This window comes from Bacillus rossius, chromosome 16, assembly GCF_032445375.1.
Source record: "Bacillus rossius redtenbacheri isolate Brsri chromosome 16, Brsri_v3, whole genome shotgun sequence".
NCBI lineage: Eukaryota > Metazoa > Arthropoda > Insecta > Phasmatodea > Bacillidae > Bacillus > Bacillus rossius.
In genome coordinates this window covers 2250078-2273725 of record NC_086343.1, presented here as the reverse complement: position 1 = coordinate 2273725, position 23648 = coordinate 2250078, and the positions used below count along the sequence as shown (strand labels likewise).

Sequence of the window (23648 nt, the reverse complement as noted above, 5' to 3'; positions counted from 1 at the left end):
TCGTCAGCTCAGTACCACACCAACAACCTGCTGAACCCAGTCCTGTTCGAGGAGACCAGCAAGCACATCCCCAAGAATGCCATACTCATAGAGATTGCCCCTCACGGCCTCCTGCAGGCCATACTGAAGAGGTCGATGGCAGCGGACTGCATCAACGTGCCTCTCACGCAGCGAGGGAACCAGAAAGGTCTGGAGTTCCTGCTGTCTGCAGTTGGCAAGTAAGTATTACAACACACCCTATACTATACTTCATGCCATCCTCGTAGATTCATTTATTAGGAAGTTAAATAAAGAATAATGATTTTTAAAAATATAATTTGACTTTAAGATAAGCCAAATTTAACAAAGAAAACTTCAAAAATTGTATGTTTTTAATTGACCTAAATGCCTTTGCTGTATGCCTTTCATGGTTATTAAAGGGTAGGTGCTATTACATGCTAAATTAACCTAAATTTATATATCAGGTTTTATCCCTGATTTTTCAAATAATTTGCTTGGTGTCCCATCCAAATGTCCCATAGATATAAGATTGAATACAAGTAAACATTGGCTGTACTATAACCGTGAATATGTCAACCTCGAATAAAATTACATACCTACCTACCTACCTAGAATATAAATATATCCTGAGTTTAATTCGACTTCAGTTATAGTCTATTTCAAATTTAGACAACCTAATACATATATAAGATGACCATGAATATATGTTAGCCTGAAGATAAGATCAATCTGGATAAAAAAAAAAACATCCTCAGATAGAGAAAATTCTGGGATAAAATATTTGCTTGCTCGGACGACTTGAATTCAAAAGTAACTCAGTTACAAGATGACCGCCAGTTTAAGTTGACCTTGATTAAAATACTTTTAAATTAGTGATGGGATTTTCGATACGTCGATACCTCGATACCTTCGATACTTGACGGTATCTAAAAGTATCGATTATCGAAACTATACGTTCGATACATTTTTTCGATACCAGAATGCTTGTTCATTTGTATTGAATTAAGTTTTGATTCACCATCGTACAAAATACAACTACAGTAGAACCTCGATGATACGTTCCCCTTTCATACATTTTCCCGTCATACGCCGATTAATTTTGATCCCGCCGAAAGTACTATGTTTACAATGGTTTACTTTCCCGGAACATAAACTTATAAAATAATTAATTTCCCGTATCAAACGTATTTACGAAGCGGAAAAGTCCTTAAATTCACAAATTTTTTTGTTATATTCCTCCTGATAAACTTCGTTTTAATGCTTTCATTTTGAAAAACGTTCATTGTTTACCTTTGCAAACGTAAGAAAATAACTTTATCGCACCATAGATATGGATAGTATCAGGAAGACTGTGCACCTCGGTAGTAGCATCTATGGCCAGCACCAAGCGAGACTAGTTACGCAAACTAGCAATGATTATGAAAATGGTGCACGCGCTTTACTAAGGCACGGATCTCATATTTTGTGCATTTATTAATCTTTGAACTGAATATACCCGTTTGTTATTGTTTTCTTACGATCGGATTGTTTTGTGTTTTACGTTTCTCAAGTTAAAATTTTATTGAAAATTGTTCTGTTGCATAAAGTTGTTTGTAAAATGAAACAAACAAGCAAAAATTTCTGATTTTCTTTTTACTATAGCCTAATTTTTTTAATTTCTAATTTAGGCTTGGTGACTTCTCCCCCCCCCCCCCCCCCCCCCCCCTTTTCAAGAAAGGACTTCATAACATTTTGTAGGCCACTGTTTCTCATGTCAGCTTTATTTGATTATGGACTGTATTTTACATTTCTGGTAGTTTTATTAAATGTATATATAATGATGAATTCATATCTTTCATTAATATAATGCAATTATTTACACATTATGTATTTAAGTTTAATCTGACATTGTGCTGGTATGCTAGATTGAATTTATATAGATTAAAACTAATTTATGTTATTTGTAATAATTGTTACTTAATGGGAAAATATTTTTCCCTGGAGTATCGAAAGTGTCAAACTGAAAAAACAATACAGAATCGAGTATCGATAGTGTGGTATCGTCCCACCTCTATTTCAAATATAAGACAAATTCCATATATTAAATTAACTGTAATAAAACATCCAATAATATTCTGCAAACTGTGTGTGAATGAGTGTGTGTGTCTATATATATATATTCTGTATTATATAATCCCTTGAATGTATCGCGTATAGAACATCATAAATGGAAGCTTATGTCCTGTTGCAGACTATATCTGGCGGGAGTGGTCCCTCGTGTCAGCGCTCTGTACCCACCGGTGCAGTTCCCAGTGTCCAGGGGGACACCGTCCCTCGCCCCCCTCGCCACGTGGGACCATTCCAAGTCATGGTTCTTGACGGACGACATCATAGTGGTGTGTTCTATACACAGGTTCAGACAGAGTTCGATCAACCAACTTCTGCTGCACATTCATCACGAAAACAGTTGAAAACATAGTGCGATTTATGTTCAAAAGAGTTTCTCAAGAATGCTTTACGCCTTTTCAAGTTGGAGCTAAACACATTTTTTTTTATTGTGAATAATAGCGAAAGTATGACATTTAACACTGAGCATTTGGATAATGTTTAATTAAACAACAATTTATAACCACCACAAAACCAGTTACTTTCAAGAGATTATTTAACTGTTTCATTCAGTTGTATTTTTCATACATTTTTCTGACATTAAAAAACCCATTTATTTAAAAAAAATAATTATTTTACGAAAGTAACAAGTTTTGCGGTGGTTGTAGAAATCTGTTCAATTGAATATTATAAAGACACTATGTGTTCCATTTTAAATACTTTCTCTATTACTTGCAATAAAAATGTTGTTTGGTTCTCATTTCAAAGATGTATATCAGCCTTAGAAAACACTTTAGACTATAAATCGTACAAAGTCGAAATTATTATTTTTTTTCTTGGTGGACCTACGGCCAAATTTTTGTCTGTCAATTTCTAACTCAAACTACTTTATATTTATCTCTTGTTACTTTTACTGATATCCTGTTTTTCAGCATTTTTTAGATAGGGTTTAGCAGTGAGTTCTCAATGGAACCCTACTTTTGTGCCAACTATGTCTAGTTATTCATCTGTCTGTAAAAATAGGCTTCTAGCTCATAACAAACAAAATATATTATATGCTGTTAAAACAAGGAGTTTCAGGGAAAATAATTTATGAATAAAAAAGGATATGTATGTATATAGGTCACATTTAAGAAATTAATATTTTTTTAACATGAGAAAAATCAGTATGCTTGTAATTTTAGACAATTTTTGTTATTATTAGTAAATAGTAATACTCAGGGATATGAAATTCATGTCTAGTATAGAACATATTCTACACTTAAACCACGATACTAAAAATCCTTCCGTTATCAAGTTTCTTGCTTTATAGTCATAGGTAATATTCCCGTGTTACCAGGTACTGTTAAGTTACGTCGAAGCCTCAAACTCACCCACTGTGTCGAACTTTAAGTAATGACTTTTACAAACAGCAGATAGTGAGAAGTGTATACCTGGCAACACAATTGAAACAAAACATAATATGGATTGCCTATAGAGTAGAACATCTGTACATAGTAATAACCCAAGATAAAAAATAATAGCATACAAATTCAACATAAAAGCTAAAGCAGAGACTTAATTATGAGAAGTTTATTTCCATTCAATTTCAGTTACTTACCTTTTGCATTTTCATGCCCATCCACGGGACCATCATGTTTCAGTCCATCCAACCATTGGGGTGAGGTAAGTCTAGCCAGTGTAGTTGTCTTGTCAGACTCCACCATTTCACTAATATCACACTCCTATTCAGGTCTTGGGAGCCAAACTTCCACGAATGCAGAAACTGCAAAATTTAAACAAAAAAGATTGATGAAGACCGCATCTAAACAACACGCACCATTTGGTTTCTGCTAAACAAACAGTGACGTGACAGCACCCTATAGCGATGGAGCATGGAATCGCAACTCTCCAAATACACCAAATAATTATTGAGATTTTTCCCGTCTGTAAAGTCCACTGTCACGGTCAAAATACCTACCATACCCAATTTAACCTAAAATAATGAAATGTTCTTTACTAAATAGTTGTTGAAAATAAAAGTGGGGGTCGCATTTTAATCGCAAACTTGTATGTATCTTGCCAGCTTAGTAAAAAAAAAGTACACACACTGCTTCCTGGACATCTGCACAGCCATGACAGATGCGGGGATAACACTTGGAATGCGGGATGAAGGAGTGTGTGTCACGGTTACTTCCACTTCCGTCTGTTTCTCTTCACTGTATGAAACACAGTTGTTTTTTTTGTTTTTTTTTTTACTGCCGCTTGGTGTATCAAAAGAGGTATGTAAATCTCTCTGATGGTGTTATATTTTCTTTCCAGTTTTTTTGAGAACTTCAATTTTTGATTTTTTTCAGGACAAACAAAGGCCAATGAAAAGAAACTTCTCGTTGATGCTAAATGATGAAAGCTTTCGAATTCTCAAAGACTACACGATGAATGGTCACGTCATTCTGCCAGCCGCAGGTGTAATGGTAAGCACCAGGGGTCATAAAAAATGAAAGTAAATATTCTAACAATGCTATAAATGATAGGTAAATGCTACAAGTGATTTTTAAGGGGGGGGGGAGGAATATACACTAAATCAGTTGCTATACAATGTTGTAAATGGATAAACCAACTGTTGAAATACGACTAAAACTAGTGTATATATAATATCCCAAATAACACTTAGTTTATCTCTTACAGATATACCTGATTCATGCAAAAGAAAATCACACAAAGTGGACTGAAAGGAAAATTTAATGATTAATCAAAACAAAATATTTTATTTAATGATATTTTGCCTGTGCTAATATGCTCTTTGGATACTCTTTACTTTGACCATCAAGTGGCCTTAAAAACAATCTGCTTCAACCAATTATTAATTTGCCAATTTGGCTGAAATTGTATTTTTAGATTTTCTTTCTTAACTCCTTACCATTATTTTAATTCTGATATATTTTCACATAGAATACATTTCTCATAGCTGTACAAATTTCACACAACATTGTTCTGATTTTTATGCTGACCATACCATCCACAAATCTGTCATAATTCTCATCTATTGTATTGCTCCAATTTCAAACTTTTATTCTAGCTCATTCACTGCAGGATATTTGACGCAGTATAGTGACTGCACTATATTTTTTAACAATGTTTAGTTGCCTTAAATATATATTGAAGTACCTGCTTAGTATTCACAAACATGATGGCATCACTTTGTTGTGAGTGAATTAATGAAAGAGGGATTAACATATCATCTACAAGGAGAGGTGACGGTATGAGGATGGAGAATTGACAAACTGAAAGAGTGACTGTAACTAGCATCTCGAGACAACCCACGCCTAACCTCCGCCCCATTTCCAAATTGCAAAAAGATCCCGGTGAGACTCTGCCGGGAATCAAACTCGGGTCGCCGTGATGCGAGGCGAGAGATCTGACCACTCGACTACCGGTGCCCCAGCACTCAATCCTCAGCTGCTGTCGTCGCTGCTATCGTGACTGCTTCCCGTCGCAGGTGCTGCTGTGGAGGGAGCTCGGAGACATGATCTCACGGAACTACAACAAGATGCCCGTCGTGTTCGAGGGGGTACATTTTGACTACTTGCCGATGTTTCCACAGAACGGTAAGCACAGTGGACGGACTAGAAATATAAAATTCCTACGGCAATAGTTTTTAATGACCAAAATTATTTTTCATTTGGGCTGTACAGTGTTTTTTCATGGGTGTAGGATGTCTGGACATAAGAGTCTTCCTCCAACGAGCCTCTGGCTGTTTCGAGATCTTCGAGGAAGGAAAAGGGCAGACATTTGTCAGAGGCCAGGTAAGAATCATAGAGGACGCTGCTGCAGAGTTTTCCAACGAAACTGAATTTGATTCCGAGGACGGCGAGATCTTAACGTCCCACGATGTCTACTCGGAGCTGGAGTACAGAGGGTTCGAGTACGGAGAGAAGTTCCGCAGAATAAGAAGTGCGACCGTCTGCAAGAAAGGTGAGTATCGTCCAGCAATACCTGGGATTAGTGCTGAGAAGTACTAGAGCAGCTATAAAACTTAGTAACAGGCAGGAGAAAAAAAAACATAAACGCACACATCTCAATGCATAAAGCATTCCGATACAATTTATTTGGTAACATAACAAGCATTAGTAATAGTAGCATGATTTTTCTGCACTTAGGATTATTTTCTGCTAATCTGATAATCATTTCAGACCAAGATAATGGAATTTTAAGTTAATATTATGCACCTTCGAAGCAAATGCTCTTACAGCAGTATCCCATAAGTAGTTGGATAAGAATCAATGGATGAAGCAAATGTAATGTCTGTATTAGGAACCTATTAAGCATTCCTTCCATATCATCCATATTGAAGTCCAAACACTCTGCAATTGTTGTTTTGGTGTTTCCTGGTCAGGTTAAACAACACAGAGAGGGAGTAGTCTGAGTGGCAGAAGAGATTGGGGAGAATTCAAAGAAAAACACAAGGGTTAAGAAAAGGAGAATAATTTTTATAATCACGCAACTGTAACAACCTATTACTTTAACAGGGAATAATACAAAGGGAGTTCGAAAAGGGGTATATCGTCCAATTAGAATAAAGTGGTAGCCATGTCAAGGCCCGAACTGATCAAAGGTGGCAACACCGTACGGACAGAGCACGCCATTTCCGAAGCAGCCTCGACGGATCACACAGACCCGATCCCCAGCTCGGAGTCCTGGCCTGAACGGCGAGGTGTTTTCAAAGCATCCCGCAAACTGTTCGCTGTGTTTAGCTACAAACACCTTCACTGCCCGTCCTGAACTCACGAGCGTCTTGCACCAGCATGTATAGGCATGCAGGCAGGCAAAGCTGAAAGCTTATAACGACTCACTGACTGTTAGTTGTAATAATGAATGTAAAGAAGTTTTAAAATTTTGAACTATCTGTGTGTTCTCATTCCCCAACACCAGGCTGCAGCGCTGTGATAGACTGGAGCGACGACTGGGTGGTGTCCATCGACTCACTGCTGCAGTTGGCAGTATTGCAGTCCACGGCCAACAAGCAACAGCTGCAAGCGCCCATGTTCTTTCGGACGGTGGTTATAGATCCACTCGCAGAAAACAGGAAACACAGTAAAAATGGTACTCTCCCATCTAACAGTTCTATGAGATGTTAGTACTTCGTTGGCTGAGCAAGACTGTAATTCCTTTCAGAGCACATAAAATCAGAAGCTATTCTCCGTTCACTCTTAGCTGAGTTCTGAAATAAACAAACACCGCCGTATCACTGCGCCGCGTCAGCAAGTGATAGGCTGAATTCATCTGGCGCGCCAAGCACTAGTTGCAACACACACACTTCAGTACAGTCGGTGCTAATAAAATAACGGAGACATAATATAACAGGAAGCACCGTAGCACTTTGTTCAGCGTAGGTGGTTCATTTGCGAAGAAAAAACTATGCACTTTATGCCTAATAACCGTCTTCACAAAATCATCACAAGTTTTTATAACAGGATACTCAAGTTTCCTTTTCTTCCCGGAAGATGTTAATGTCCCGGTGTCCTGTAATTCTTTCCTTGCACGAAGCACACTGCTCTTCGAAACATGCCTAAATTCCGCAGTTAAACTCGCGATGTCGTTCACACGACAATCCGGATATTTGTCTGAAAATGTTTTAAAAACATTCAACACAATAATTTTCTGTGCACTTTTCAAAGGCTTTCCCGTTCTGTGTTTTACAAAACTCGGTCCGACGTCAGCCATAACAAACCGTGCGCGCGCGAATCCGAAATGCAACTGTTGCGCCGGGCATCAACTGTACACTGTACAGTACCTTTGGTCTATGCCACCGTACACACGACGTCTGCTAACATAATTGTAAGTAAATACTTGCTGACACATTAAACTGTATTGGAAATTAATGATGAGATGCTATAATGCTATATATAAACAATTTTTATAAAAAAGGCAGTGTAAAAATACTTACAAATGGTACGTAACCAAGGAACTATTTCTTGCGCACGAATAATGTGCGCGGCGGCTGGCAGCCAATGAAAAGTTTGTTTACAAGAGGCTTTGTTTATTCCAAAACTCAGGTAAGAGTGAACGGAGAATAGCATGAACCATTTATTTTTGTAAAAAGAATGTAAAACATCCTGTTATTTGCATATATAAAATGTCTAATTTTCAAGTGTTTACCTACTTTGGTCCTATTTTAAGTATGTCATTTATACATCTTAATGACCTTTGTAGATATTAACTTACGTAGATATAAACTTTCATAAAGTAATGTCATAAACTAAGTTTTACAATAGCTGGGTCTTAAGGTCTCAGCAAATTAAGTATTTACTGACGCAATGTACGAGCTTTTCAATTTATTTGCACGAAAAAAATGTATAAAAATTATGTAGCAGTCCCTGGCATAACTTTTTTTGGACCTTTTTTTTCCACATGTTTTATTTCATTCAATCAGATGGGGTAGATATTTTAGATGGCTAGATATGTTTTTTTTTTTTTTTTTTAACACTACATGCACACTTAAGCCTGCGAGCTAGCTTACAAACAATCTATAATTTTATTATACATTCATGGCATCATTTTAAAAAATAGTTTATGCACAAGAATACATGAAAAATTGACGAGGATCAATGAGCGTAAGTTTGTGTTTTGGTGTTTTCCCGTGTTAGGGGCGCCACTCTTTGTGATTTAACAGCAAGGGGCTGGTTTAGGGCGTGTCGTTGACCACCTGTTCCACGTCTGTGAAAATGCCAAAAGTCGGCCCTGCTCTGAGCGAGGCACGTGATCGCACGTGATCGCAATGAACGCAATAAACGCAATGAACGCAGGCTGTCAAAGCTTCACCACACACCTTGCGTACATAGCGTCAACTCTCCCACTGCGTTAAGGTGGTAAAACCAAAGAGTTTGCTTCTATAGTAAACAAGGTATCTGGGTAAAAAAAAATCTGCCTGAAAACATGTGACAGGTATCATTGAGGCGACTTGTACCAACCCACATTGTCGGCCCAACTGAGTGATGCAGAGAGAGCAGGAAAAGACTTGCAAGCTTTCTGTGGTGGGCGTAAGCGGTTAGCCAATAAACAGTGTCGGTTGGCACCAAGGTGTGCTCTGGTGTTGTGGCAGATACAGACTACTTAAATAGTAAACTGTTAAATCAAAACATTATTATTACAATAAATCATATACGTAGATACAATAAAACCTCACTAATAAAAATTCTAGCTCTTAACTAATGAAAGAGCATGAACAAAATATAACAAATACATGTTATAGTAAAATTATGAAAATTTCATGGCACTGACCAAAAGTTCATTGGAAGAAGTTTATGTAATGAATTAAAAGCACTCTTGCTAAAACATACAACTTTAAAGTACACTAACAAAGCTTTGTCGAAACACACGCATGCACGGCATGCCGTATGAACGGCCCCCCATGAGCACACATACCGGTCAACACACCAAGTGAGAGAGACAGTGCATCAGTCTTGAGTAAGATGCTTACTATGTCCAAATGTACACAAATAAGTTACATAAAATTTGTAAATACATCAACTCATTTCTAACTCACACTATGTAATTTTTAACATTTAACATAAAAGCAGTGCAGAGTGTATTATATGTTTTCTTGTTTACAGAAATAATCGCACATTTTCATAACTCCACCAAAACTGTGCGTTGTGGAAGCATCGAAGTTAGAGGAATAGAGACTACAGATGTGCATTTGGAGAGACCACACGAAGTCACCGTTGCTAAAATCAGTTTTATTCCATTCAAGAAATTACAATTTCAGGTAATGTAGTTTAATTCCCTATTGCAAAATATATTGCATTATAAAGTAAAATGGAATTGGTTTCAACTAAAGTTTATGCTTTTATTTACAGACTATCCACCAGTTTGTCAACCGAGCTATGAAACTATCATTAGAAAACAATTCTCCATACTCAAAGAGTACAATAACGTTGACTGTGCTAGTTAACAAAAAAATGACAAAAAGCACTAAACTACAAGTAGGAAATATCATCAAGGAAATAAAAAATATAAAGGTAAGAATATAGCGTAACACCTTCAATAGCAATTTGGCAATTCACAAATAATTACATCTCCTGATTTAGTTACCAGGCACATAATTAGACACTCTCACTTATTAATTTCTTCTATACGTTACGATACACTTTTCCACTCAACCAGTGTTGTGGATGTATTAGTAAATTTGATGTTACTCTTTACATAGTTGTCTGCTCTCTGAGGTTTCTTTACCGAGTACGTTTTCCGGACATTACTACTACTTATTTAGCTTTAAATGGAACATTGATTTGTGTCACAATCTAACGTTTTGCCATTCATTATATATTTTTCAATTTTCCAAGCTAAAACCCCCAATATTATGTTGGAAGATAGACATGAGTAAAAGACATAAGAAATACAGCCTGTATCAAATCAGTACTAATAACTTCTGTCTTCAAATATTTTGTGTGGTATCAACGAGTATTTTGCAACTGGCATGCTACGACTGCAAAAAAAAAAAAAAAAAAAAAAGTGACAAGGATCCATATTTAAAACGGTAACTTTTCGCAGGTGTTGCTGAAACACTTGTCTGTGTCTGAAGATCTGAATACAAGCGACATTACGCCTGGGTCTATCGTACTAGCGAGTGAGGACACACTCGAACGAGGGGTAATGCTCCTCAGAAACAACAGCATATTCCTGTTGGCCAGCATATCTGCGGGTAAGGACGTTGCACTGCCCGACGATGTGGCTGTTATAGATGAGCAGTGCTTCCAAGAAACAAAGTGGATGTTGGTGAAAAAGGTAAGCAGTTTAAATTTCACTTGAAAAATTTTCTGATGATGTGTTCGGCCTGAAAGCATATTTAGTTCTCCTGAAAACTTTTTTTTTACTTGAAATAAGACTAGGCAAGAAGACCCAGTAGTGACTAATAATTGCCTTTCTCAATACACATACATTGAATGGACTCCACCACGTATTTGCCACCATTGTAAGAAAGCTAAAGATAATATTGTTAGCAAGTATCTAATAAATTTGTTTTTGATCACTATAGGGATATTAAATTTTTCTCTCAACATTTATTATAATCAAAAATTTTATTTTGCTAGGTTGTAAATTACATGACTATCCAGAAACCCAGCAATTGCACTTTGTTTAAATCTCACGGAAATTATAACAATTTCAGACATATAATAGTTTGTTTTTTTCCTGCGAGGTAAGACTGAAGGTTTAGCTATTATGAAGCATCATGATGCTGCATCAGCTTTCATTATAGCATAGTTCCATCATTTGAGAAGGAAAATCACAACAATTGTGGCAAAACATGTCTAGACACACAAGCAAATAATATTTTTATGTTACTGTGTGTATATTTTGTAGTTTGTGTTTCTGTTTTATGTTGTATTTGTTCTCTGTATCGTGTATGATTTGTCACTTATTTTTGTTTTTATGGTGCACATTCCTTGCAATTTCCCTGTGGAGTGTTGATGTGCATCTGACTTTATGTAAATAAATAATTAAATAAAAAATATTGTGTTTCAAATTACAGGTCAAAAAAAATTTTTAATTTGGTTTAGTTTATTTGAAAGCTTGTAGACTTCTTTTACAAAATGTAGACCATAACCTTAAAAATATTTTTAACAATAATTGAATTTATTTCAAAATATATCTACCCCACAGTATATTTAAACATTTAAATATTCAATAATTATGGCCAAAGGGTATATATAATATTACAGTTGAGTGTTGTGTTTACATGTTACTTTTCAAGGATTTTTCTGACTTTCAGTGCGTAGCTGTGAGCAGCAACACTACTGTAGTCCACCTGCCCAAATTAGAGTTTTTGACACCACGTGACGTGTTCGACGAAATAAGCACCAAGCAGTACGTCCTTGAAGAGATCAGTTCACTCGCAGAAGTGAAAAGGTTTTATAGTGACATCAGAGCTGGGAGAATTCTCACTTCAAGAAGGTACATCTCTTTCCTGAATACTGTGATTTGTCACTTTACTGCATTTTAAAATACTTTGTGTTGGCCCAAGTGATGCTAATACAATATTAATATACTACCTTTAACCCTTTTACACTATCTTGAGATGACTGCAACATACGTGCTGACATGACTGCAACATACGTGCTGACATGACTGCGACATACGTGCTGACATGACTGCAACATACGTGCTGACATGACTGCGACATACGTGCTGACATGACTGCAAAATACGTGCTGACATGACTGCGACATACGTGCTGACATGACTACAACATACGTGCTGACATCCTGGGACATTATGTTACTGTCTGCAATTCATGGTAGAGTCCCTCTCCGCTATCACTGGCCCGAGTTGTGCGTTAGCGTCACTAACGACCTCGCTGTTGACAAAAACCTTAAATAAAATTATAATTCAATAAAAACTTCTGAAACATTTGCAAAATAACTGCCAACATCCATGGCCTCAATACAGAAATCTAGTAATGTGTAAGATTTCTCTCTCTTTAACTGTCATGCTGATATATTAATCTAGTGGTGCTAGACAATGGCAATAATAAACAACCTAACACACAGGAACAGAATGGACAGCTAATTATTTCGCCCACTGTGTTTCAGTTGCAGGTTTGTGTTCGTAGTGGACAGGGAGGCGCCTCCATTTTCTCCGACTGACAACTTCTACGCGGAGCAGCTGAGCCTGGACTTGGCAGTGAACATCTACTACAAGGGCGCCTGGGGCTCTCTGGTGGACCTGCAGGAGTCCATCTCGCCCGTCGCAGCCAGCACCAGTGTCGGCAAGCTGGTCTCCTCGCTCAGGTGCTGCAGCCAATAGAATTTATTTTACGATCCACGATTTCGTGCCATTATTTTTTAATAGGGCAATTTCTTTGGATGTTCCACTATCTAAGAATTGCATTTTGTATTCTGAAACTAATTTTTTCACTAAATAAATGCTGCTTGTTATCTACCAGTTAAACAATTACAGACAAATATTGATAATTATAAATTTTTCCTGTTTTATTGTGCCATGGTCACTCGCCAGAAGTTCATGTCCTGGGTTTCTACGGATGGGAAAATATACAAAATGACTTCCATGATCTCATTTTTTAAATATGTGTACATATAAATATGAGATTAGCAAAAAAATAAAAACTCAATATGCATGATCAGCAACACATTTTTATAAAGATTCATAGCGAAAAAAATAAAATGAAATTTTTATTAGCACTTAAATTTTTTTTTAATATTTAGGTGAGAGAACAATGTATTTAAAATACATAGATACAATACTATCACCAGTCTATGTCACTGAACTGGATGTAAAAATTCTAACTCTGATATATGAAAATGGCGAATTACAACTAAATAAAAAATTATATAGTGACAAAATATTAAAAATTATGATAAAAATTTCCTGTGAATCAATCCCAGTTATCTTACCTTCATTTAAAATTATTAGGCACTTTAAAGTTCGATGTTGATAATAAGAAATTTCACTTTTAAAATACTTATACCAAATGATTCAGGGCTAATTCCTATTATTTTTTTTTTTTTACAGAGTGAATTCCATTGACTGGAGTTATGCTGGATTAAACATAAAATACAAGAAAACTGAAATTATGGTAAAAATGTGTTTCATTTTCATGTTTAAATATTTGTACAATAGAGACTCAATCAATATGGTATGGAATGAAACGTTTACATTTCTATTTTTCTGCTATCAGTGCATTGCACGAAAAACATATTTACATAATGTAGTTAGTTTTTTTGTTACAGTTGTAAGAGTTTATTTTAATTTAAAAGAAAAACCAAAGTTAAAATTTCCCAGGCAATTTTTTATTCGTCCATTAGGCTATGCACTTCTAATGGTAAAAATAAATTAAAACACACTGCTACAAAAAATAAAGTCACTCTCAAAATGTCTAGCATTTCAGAATTTTCCAGTATTGCCTAATTTCAATTTTTGGTATTCCTTGGTTCGGACTCTACGTGGGCACCACAACTCGGTAGCGGGAACACATGGGCGCTCACTGAGCTAACACAGCACAGTCCTCTGTCTGCTGTTACCACAGCAGCGCGCCAGAAATTAGGGAAACAGACAGATAGAGCATAAAGTCCGCACACCAATGTGTCTGCCGTTTGTTTACAAATATATCAGCTGTACATGTTTTGGAGGTTAAATTGCAGAAAAAGGTTAACCGATATCTTTACATTTGTATTATGAAGATTCATTTTGGACTTTTAAAAAACATATAAATATTAACTAATTAATATTTTCATCTGATTTTCTCCCAAACAGCTTAACTTCAGAACAGCTGATACAAATATAAACAAACGTCCGCCATATCGGTATGTGAAAATCAGGAAAAAAAATGAGGGGGAAAAAGGCTTCACGTCTGACGGCTAATGCTCCATCTGTACCCTTCCCTGCTCACTGCTGCGTGCCTGCTGGCATGTTGGGGTCGCACAGTGATGAACCAGGGGGCACAGCCCCTCGTGTCGCACAGGGTCCACTCACTAGCCCGAGCCTTGCTTGCGAAACTGGGGTAAGTTGGGGCTGAAACATTCTGGAAAGTTTGGCTCAGGGTTTTGCCGTTGCGTGTGGCCCTTTCCCCGTGGTCACAAGTCGCTAGGTCAGATTTTAGTCGAGTTAAGTCGAGTAGTGGGCAACACGTTGATGCTAGGTAGTTCCTGGAGTTGTTAAAGGGACTATCCGTGTCCTATCGAGCACTAGGTATATGGTTAGGGTACACACGTAGCATATTCAACACCTACACCATTATTATTGTGTCTTGGAATACCGGCCTAAATCTTACGACATAAGGCAGGAATGGTTACCTTCTTAAATAAGATAATTTAAAGTTGATAATCCTGTAAAGAACTGTTGTGACAGTGCACGAACTATAAAAGCCAGCAAGAAAATGAAAAAAATATATATTTTGGAAAGAAAGATGCTCCCTGTTATCATAAAACTATGTCTCTTACTAACCACTGGTAAACATTAGGATCCATATACAGCAAACTGTCTATTGAATGATTATAACTTATTCTCAAAATTGTATCTGATTTTGTGGTTTGGGTGTTTACAGACGCAGGTTGACCACTGTTTTACGCAAAAGCAATACCAAGATTTTTCCCCAGGATTTTTAAGATTTTACTAAAAACTTTTATGAAACATTAGTATTTTAATAAAAAAAAAATATCCAATCAGAGATAATAAAACCCAATAATCCCACTTTAAGTACCAACCTTCTAATATTAATAAAATAAAAATTATTAATGTAAAACTATACCTATTATTTGTACTACTGTAATAAAAGTGTTTTTCCTGAAGAAATATATCTTGTATATTATTTATTCTATGAGAGTAGCAATCAACAGCTAAATTTTAAAAAATACAGCATTGGTATAAAAAATAGTGCAAACCATAAGGGTACAACTAAACTTATGAGAAGTGCCACGGATAAAAAAAAGTTTTACATGTGAGAATAATTATTCAGATGATCAATTACGTATAACTCTCACCAGTATTTTTGGTAGTTAAATGCTATAAAACATGTTCCTTGCTTTAAATTCTTCAAACATAGGCATTCAATCACAGTAATTTTCACATATTGAATTGTGGGTTGTAACATCTTCTCTACTATTCACTATCCGAATATCATTTTATTCTGGCTGTAAAAGAAATATATATCTAAAAAAAAAAAAAAAAACTAATTGTAATGGTAAAATCTTAATAAACAGAAATATGTTCTTTTCTAAGGGCAGCCCTTAAAAAACTTAAAAGTACGAACTTAGTAAAAAAAAATTGCATTATCCGCTAGTTTAGTTCTTTTCATGTTTAATATTATTATATTATGGTTTTATTCTACAGTCTTTCACATGACAAACCAAAAAGTTAGTTTATATTTGTGGATTCTGTTATTGATGAAAATCTACAGATGTGAAAGTAAAAAGGTAACAAGATGGAAGAAAAGAAAGAACTTGTGTTGAGACTTACTCATCTCCCAACTTATCAGCAGCAACACCAAAGTGCTGACTTATCAGATGTCACATTGTTCATGTCATCTGCCTGCGGAGGTGACACCAGTAAACAGCCTAGCAAATTGTTTAAGTGACTCAGTAGGAACTACGAGCAGTTTTTCAATTAAGCTCTTTTAAACGTGCTAGCCAAACAAGGAAGTTCATATGCTTTCAAAATTCACAAGTTTCTCAAAAACATGCCAGCTCCAAAAAAAAACAAAGGCCAATACAAATGGTTCCGATATTCCCAAGCGGGTAATCACCCTGATGTTAACGTAAGTCTTGTGAGTGTAATCAATAATGATTGCTAGGTACATCAAAAAGCACTTACTTGAGACGTGTTGTTTACAGGAACACATCCGTATCAGTGCACTGGACTTGACGGGGTTCAGCTCCACCGGCCAGCAAGTGATGTGTGTGGCTGGTCTGAGTTCCAAATGTGTCCAGTCAACCCTGGAGCCACATCTGACATGGCCCGTGCCACAATCCTGGAGCATGGAGGACGCTGCAACAGTCCCTTTTGCTTATTGCCTGGTGAGTGGCTTGGCACATGACTACCTAGTACTACACCATACTTGGCTGTGTCCAGACAACCACTGTGCCTCATCTGACATGGCCCGTGCCACAATCCTGGAGTCTGGAGGATGCTGCAACAGTCCCTTTTGCTTATTGCCTGGTGAGTGGCTTGGCACATGACTACCTAGTACTACACCATACTTGGCTGTGTCCAGACAACCACTGTGCCTCATCTGACATGGCCCGTGCCACAATCCTGGAGTCTGTAGGACGCTGCAACAGTCCCTTTTGCTTATTGCCTGGTGAGTGGCTTGGCACATGACTACCTAGTACTACACCATACTTGGCTGTGTCCAGACAACCACTGTGCCTCATCTGACATGGCCCGTGCCACAATCCTGGAGTCTGGAGGACGCTGCAACAGTCCCTTTTGCTTATTGCCTGGTGAGTGGCTTGGCACATGACTACCTAGTACTACACCATACTTGGCTGTGTCCAGACAACCACTGTGCCTCATCTGACATGGCCCGTGCCACAATCCTGGAGTCTGGAGGACGCTGCAACAGTCCCTTTTGCTTATTGCCTGGTGAGTGGCTTGGCACATGACTACCTAGTACTACACCATACTTGGCTGTGTCCAGACAACCACTGTGCCTCATCTGACATGGCCCGTGCTACACTACTGGAGTCTGGATGATGCTGCAACAGGTCCTCTTGCTTATTTTTTGTATTTTTTTTTATGATGTTTAAATTTAGCATTGCCAAAAAATATTTTCAAAAAATTGTAAATATAACTAAAATATGGCTGAAACTATTGCAATTATTACTAAATATTAAAATATTTACTTTTCTATACCTTTATTACTTCATAATCTGTTTTACATTTTAATATATTTTTTTTCATACTGCTATTAAATTAAGTGAACGGTTAACGATGCTGTTATCGATATGGTGAACTCTAACGTTGTGTACAGGCGTACTACGCTCTGGTGCTGAGAGCGGACGCCAGGCCCGGGGAGAGCATCCTGGTTCAGGCCGGCCACACGCCCGTGGGGCAGGCGTTCATATCTGTGGCTCTGGAGCGGGGCCTGGCCGTGAGCGCGACTGTCCCCAGCCAGCACCGGCGGCTGCTCAGGAGCAAGTTCCCTCAGGTGAGGTGCTTGTAGCCTGTCCGCAGGACTGCGGCCTTCCCAGCGTACTTCATAAATACTGTACGATTCAGTAGAAAATATTTATTCACAAATTACATTCATATGATTATCAATTTTAGAATTTACAACCAACATGGGTATTGTATGGTGCACATTGCGCTAATAATACTGATACTCTCGCAAATAACGAAATCCAGCATTTACATAACTAAATACTATATCTAATGCAACTGTGTTTGGTGCTTGATTTGAAATCAGTCATTTTGTACAGCTAAATAACTAATTAACTATGAACAAAACTCCATCATTGTTTTAATTTCAATGTCTTTAAAATGTGAATATTAATAAACTTATCATGTTCCTTACATACATTTATTTTATGTTGACTCTCAGATCCTAGAAGAAGATATTTTTGTTTTGGAAGGAAATTCTTTGGAAGCAGATATCCTCAAGAGATCTAAGCATGATGGCTTCAGAATTGTAGTTAATTCCCTAGAAGAGCGCTATCTACAGATATCAGTCAACTGCGTGTGTTTGTTTGGCCGCCTGATACAGTTGTGTACAAGAGAGATGGAACAACACAAGCAGTTCGGTGAGTGTGCACTCGTGTTTCATGATCACATACACCTAACCAAACCGTCACGTATCTGACTTCACTTCCTCACTTTCCCAGGAATGGAGCCGTTCTTGAAGAACCTAGGGTTTATCGCAGTAGTGCCAGAGAACTTGTTTGCAATGAGGCCGGCGTGGAAGACAAGGCTTCACGAGATGGTGGCTGGTGGAATCAAGTCGGGCTTCGTCCGGCCGCTGGACAGAGAAGTGTTCCCTGTGGCGAGGGCGGACGAGAGCATCAGGTATTGAGTTTATGCTTATTTGTTAGAAGAAATGTAATATTTAATAAATCCATACATACTTACAAGCATAGTAGTAACAATTTTTAATGTTTGTTAACTATTTCTGAAAATTTATAAATTTAGCTTTATAAATGTAGAAACTGTTAAATACAATACATAAATGCTTACAAGCATTAGTATTTTCGATAATGCCACAATATTTAACTAGAATAATGTTTGTAATTTATAATCACAATTTCTTTTTTCCTAGGGCATAACTATAAAAATATTTGCATGTATTTGTTTTATATTTGACTATACTTGACAGAAATCTTGATGAAGCTAACTGTCGGAACAAGCTGTTGGTTACGAGAAAATCACAGGACAAAACCAGCTCCAATCTAATGTCCAAGAACTCTCACCCAAGAACATTTTTGTCTTCTGAATGCAAAGCCTCGTGTCTTATAGTTGGTAAGTAGTGTTTACTGTGTAACACCTATGCAAATGTAGTGCATGTAGGTACCAAACTAGCTGAAATGTCTGTTTGTTCAGTCATTGCAAATGAGCCTAGGTAATTTTTTTTTAATTTTCTACGTATACTAAAAGAGAAACCTGATGTTTTAATAAACTAAAATATTAAATATTTTTTTTTTTGTAAAATGTGAAATTTCAATTATTTAAGAACCATGTGTCAGAATATTGTAAAATTAAAACTTGGTTACAGTGTATATTTTTTTGAATTTTCTTCTCCCATCCAGTTTTTAATTTAATATAGGATGTTCAGTCATAAAGAGATATTGACGCAGAGTCGGTTACAGGCGACGTGCCAGAGAACTGCCTGGTGTTGGCGGAGTGGCTAGTGGACCGAGGCTGTCGCTACGTCACGATGTGCTGCGACGACTCTGCGATGTCTGGCTTCGCCAACAGACACGTACGCACACTCAGGGAGCACAGTGATGCTAGTATTGACATAGTGTCCACGAAGAAGACACACACCTTGGAACACACTCTGGACCTTGTGCATGGCATTAACACCACTGCCCCGTTGTCCGCTGTGTTCATACTCTCTGTGGTAAGTTGTAACAGTCTAAATTAATGGTTTCAAGCATAAACCAAATTTGCTCTATTCTAAGATGCACTACATCAGTTATCTTTTGAGCCCAAAAATCTTTTATGTTCATTTTGAACAGATGGCATTATTCATTTGCTGAATTTTTTTTCTATTTTTAAGGTGTGCATATTTATTGTTCTTTATAGATTTAAAAGTGATATGCTTGGCTTACAATATTGTCAACTGGCTACATTTGCAGGCAATCTCGAAAGACACTTAAGAATCTCAAGAAAATATTTTTCTGTTTTCAAAAAGTAAATGGAATTGCAATCCACCACTAAGGCCTGCTATACTGCAATCAATGTAGGTTTTGATAATGAAATAATTTTGTATAGGTTAACTATTTAATTGCATTTGAAGGATTCTTCAGGTAGATGAATTTATATTTAAAAAATGTTTAGGTTTAATAATTCTAAGTTTAATTTTTTTACAATTATTAACTAAACAAGGTTCACAACTGTTTCTATGTAATAAAGCAAATGTATGCTGCTACCCATAAAAATAATGCTGCATCAATGCTTACTTTTTGAAATAAACTCCTAATGATTACCTAAGGCAATGGCTAATTTTAACTGGCAAATACAATTAAATATGCACAATGTCCAACCGTGAAAAGGTACGGCTCATTCATGTTCGCAGGAAGTCGCATTCTCCACGTACCTTCTGAAAGTAGCTCTGTGCGACATGGAGTCAGTCACCCCGACCGTGGTGCTGTTTAACTCCGACGTGGCCACAGTGGAACACATGCGCAAGAGCACCGGGCTGCCCATCTTGGACCTGCAGATGAGTGGCAACATCACAGCAGACAAGCTGCGAGTAGTCTTGTCTGAAGTGATGGACAAGCTACTGATGAGCAAGCCCAGCGAGACCACGTACCTGTGTGTGGTGGAGAAGTGTGTGGCTACCGAGTGTAAGTATCTTGACTCTCTTTAACTGGTTTCTTCCATAACGAAAAGTGATTGAAGAAAATTTATTTAAATTGGTGCAGAGGGCCAATGATATTGTAAAGACATAGGCATCAGTACATTTACAATAAATTACGTGGTTAAGAGTGTGCAAACTCTCAATCATCCGTGTTAATGGGGAACTATCGATACCTGGATGATTGATATCCTGTAAAAAAAAAAAACCTGGAAAATCTTTTATGTTAAGGCCCCTCTCGAGATTGGATCGCACCATGTACACCGGTTACAATTCCACGCGTGATCGTTTCTTCCATACCTGCTGCCATGGAGGCTTGGCTCTCAGTTTTGCTGGAAGCTTCTAGCGGAGCGTGTACGAAACCATACATCATGTAATAGAGGCTTTATATTGCGACATTGCAATCCCAAAGCTTCACGAACGGCATATTATGGAGGGACTTCAATCAAATCTTCTTTTTATTTAACGTATGTGGGTGTCAGATATTTTAGAAACAAATTATTTATTTATATGTATTTCTGCAAATACATACCTGGAAGTACTAAGATTTGTTTTAATGAAAATCTTATTGCATGATTTTTATCTTGCAATTCAATAATTATTAACATTTCCTGTGTGACATTGATCATGATCACTATCAAAAAACAACTGAAACAACATATTTTCAGAGAAACCGAACTAGCTCATATTGTATTGCCATGATTAATTATACATTTCTTTAAGCAAAATGTCTTCTGTAATATTTCAGAAATTTTTAAAAATAAAGTATGTATACTGGATTTTTGTTAATATATTCTGTTCATTAATATAATACTGTTGAGCACATATAAACTGGGCAGTGACCTACTTCGGTGCAGTAAAATAGGTGCTTCATGTTTGTTCGTCATTTCATCGTAGACGACAACGTTGAGTATGTTATTTCAAAAAGAGTAACCGGCCATGATCTGTCGCACGTCGCACTGAGAAAGAACTGTCGTGTGTTGTTGGATGAGCAGCACGATGTGACAATCATTGTCGCTGTCGCGGGTTATGGCCTGGCCCTGCGACTTACAGGTACAGTCGTGATCGCTACACGCGACATGGCTGTTGCGCCATTCCTATTATATATGGGCACATCTCTCTGGTGGTACTGCCTCGCTTTGGGCGTTATGACTGTTTAAATGCACATACGCACATGTGTAGGTTTGATGGAAGAAAAAAAGGGGTGTGAAGGGGTGAAGAGATGTGGAATCGCATCAGGCTCTACGAGGGTCGCAGTCCCTGGACGATTTCAATATAACTCTCGGTTTCATTACATTTGGCACATTCTGGCAAACTCGGATCATAGGGAGGCAGCCAGGCTATGTGCGCCATATGTCAGTTTTTTGAGTATGCCAAATTTTAAGGGGCAAGCAGAAGTACTACAAAATAATCAAGTGGGAGGGTGCCTAGGGAAAGACCATTGGCTAAATTTAGGCAAAGTTCAAGTCTGCATTCTGGCTTGTATCTTTAAACAAACAAAATGTTTCCTATTTAGTAAAAATGCCACTTCCTATGTTTGTAAAAACAAAGTATTTAGGAGTTATAGAATTTTCCAGAAACACTCAAGTGTGTTTGGGACTACCATATATCGGCTACATCTGATGTCTCACTGCAGCACTATCCTCGGAGGAGCAGCTGCCGATACTGCTGCCCTCGTCTCTAGAGCAGCTGGAGAGACTGGGAGAAGACCTGATGCACAGAGCCTCTTGTTCACTGGAGGAAATGTGCACCAAGACTCCTAGAGCGTCACACGTGCGTGAAGTGCATCCTGTGTTCATCGTCCCGGGACTCCAAGAGCCGGCCAAGAGCGCTGCAGAGGTGCTGGCTCGTAACCTCATGTGTCCGGCCATCGTGATCCACTTGCCAGGGACAGCCCACAGTCTGAAAGACAATGTTGCTGCCGTTGTATCGGTATGTTATATTTAAATATTTTTTGAAAATGTATGATTTATAAGTTAAATTTTAAGGTATTAGGATTTGTTGTGTGACTCAATACCAGTTAACAGGTCAACAGTACTAACTATTTTAAATTGGAAATGGTGATGCGAGAGTAAATTAATTACTCCAAAACCTGCTCACCACACAATGCTGTTCAATAGAATACGGTACGATTGGAGGTAGGCAGTCCGCTGTGCACGGCGAAACATTGTCAAGGAGGCGGAACCGCACAACAGCCCAGGGATAGAGTAGGAAAATAGTTATAGCTTCCCGACCATGGTCAAATAGTTTCAGACATTAATTTCAAGTAGAAAAGAAGGCTCTTTTCTTTAAGAACCACTCGTGCATTGGTTGTTAACTGCTTCCATCTACAACACAGTTACACACTATGATATACATATCTGACCAAACAGTCAAATAATTAGGACCTAACTATTTAACTGTCATACTAATATTAAAATTCAATGTAAATAAACGGCATATATTTAAGAGTATTAACCTAGTGTTCAAAACTGCCAAATTAAAATTCCTAATTCGTAACTGATGGGTAGTGAGGTAACAAAAAACACTCATTGTACCACGGTTCCAGAATATTAGTTTGAAAATGAAGGTTCCCTACAACTTGGTGGTAATATCATGAGTAGGGATATACACATTAGAACTGACGAGAAATTTTCCAAGCAGCAGGAGACAAGAATCGAGGGTTGATGTTTGATGGAGCACCATACTATAAGGAGTGCTGACTGCCACTGTTCCAGGACATGAGGCGTGTGCAGGCAGAGGGTCCCTACAACCTGGTGGGAGTGTCCTGGGGAGGGATGTATGCAGTAGAGCTGGCGAGGCAGCTCCAAGCAGCAGGAGACAAGACTCAAGTGTTCCTGCTATAAGGAGCGCTGACTGCCACTGTTCCAGGACATGAGGCGTGTGCAGGCAGAGGGTCCCTACAACCTGGTGGGAGTGTCCTGGGGAGGGATGTATGCAGTAGAGCTGGCGAGGCAGCTCCAAGCAGCAGGAGACAAGACTCAAGTGTTCCTGCTATAAGGAGCGCTGACTGCCACTGTTCCAGGACATGAGGCGTGTGCAGGCAGAGGGTCCC

At 37.8% G+C, this 23648-nt stretch overlaps 1 protein-coding gene across 1 annotated transcript in view; it reads left to right on the top strand.

The window, feature by feature from the left end:
- The window catches only part of LOC134540396 (fatty acid synthase-like), a 140720-nt gene that overhangs the window by 112867 nt on the left and 4205 nt on the right, over nt 1-23648 (top strand). Inside the window, exons 21-32 of the mRNA XM_063383102.1 lie at nt 10618-10851; nt 11837-12018; nt 12657-12854; nt 13597-13660; nt 16413-16595; nt 17552-17728; nt 18122-18320; nt 18402-18582; nt 18890-19032; nt 19380-19633; nt 20312-20582; nt 22230-22525. Coding sequence (XP_063239172.1) covers nt 10618-10851; nt 11837-12018; nt 12657-12854; nt 13597-13660; nt 16413-16595; nt 17552-17728; nt 18122-18320; nt 18402-18582; nt 18890-19032; nt 19380-19633; nt 20312-20582; nt 22230-22525 — 2382 coding nt within the window. The remainder of the gene's footprint in view (nt 1-10617; nt 10852-11836; nt 12019-12656; nt 12855-13596; nt 13661-16412; nt 16596-17551; nt 17729-18121; nt 18321-18401; nt 18583-18889; nt 19033-19379; nt 19634-20311; nt 20583-22229; nt 22526-23648) is intronic.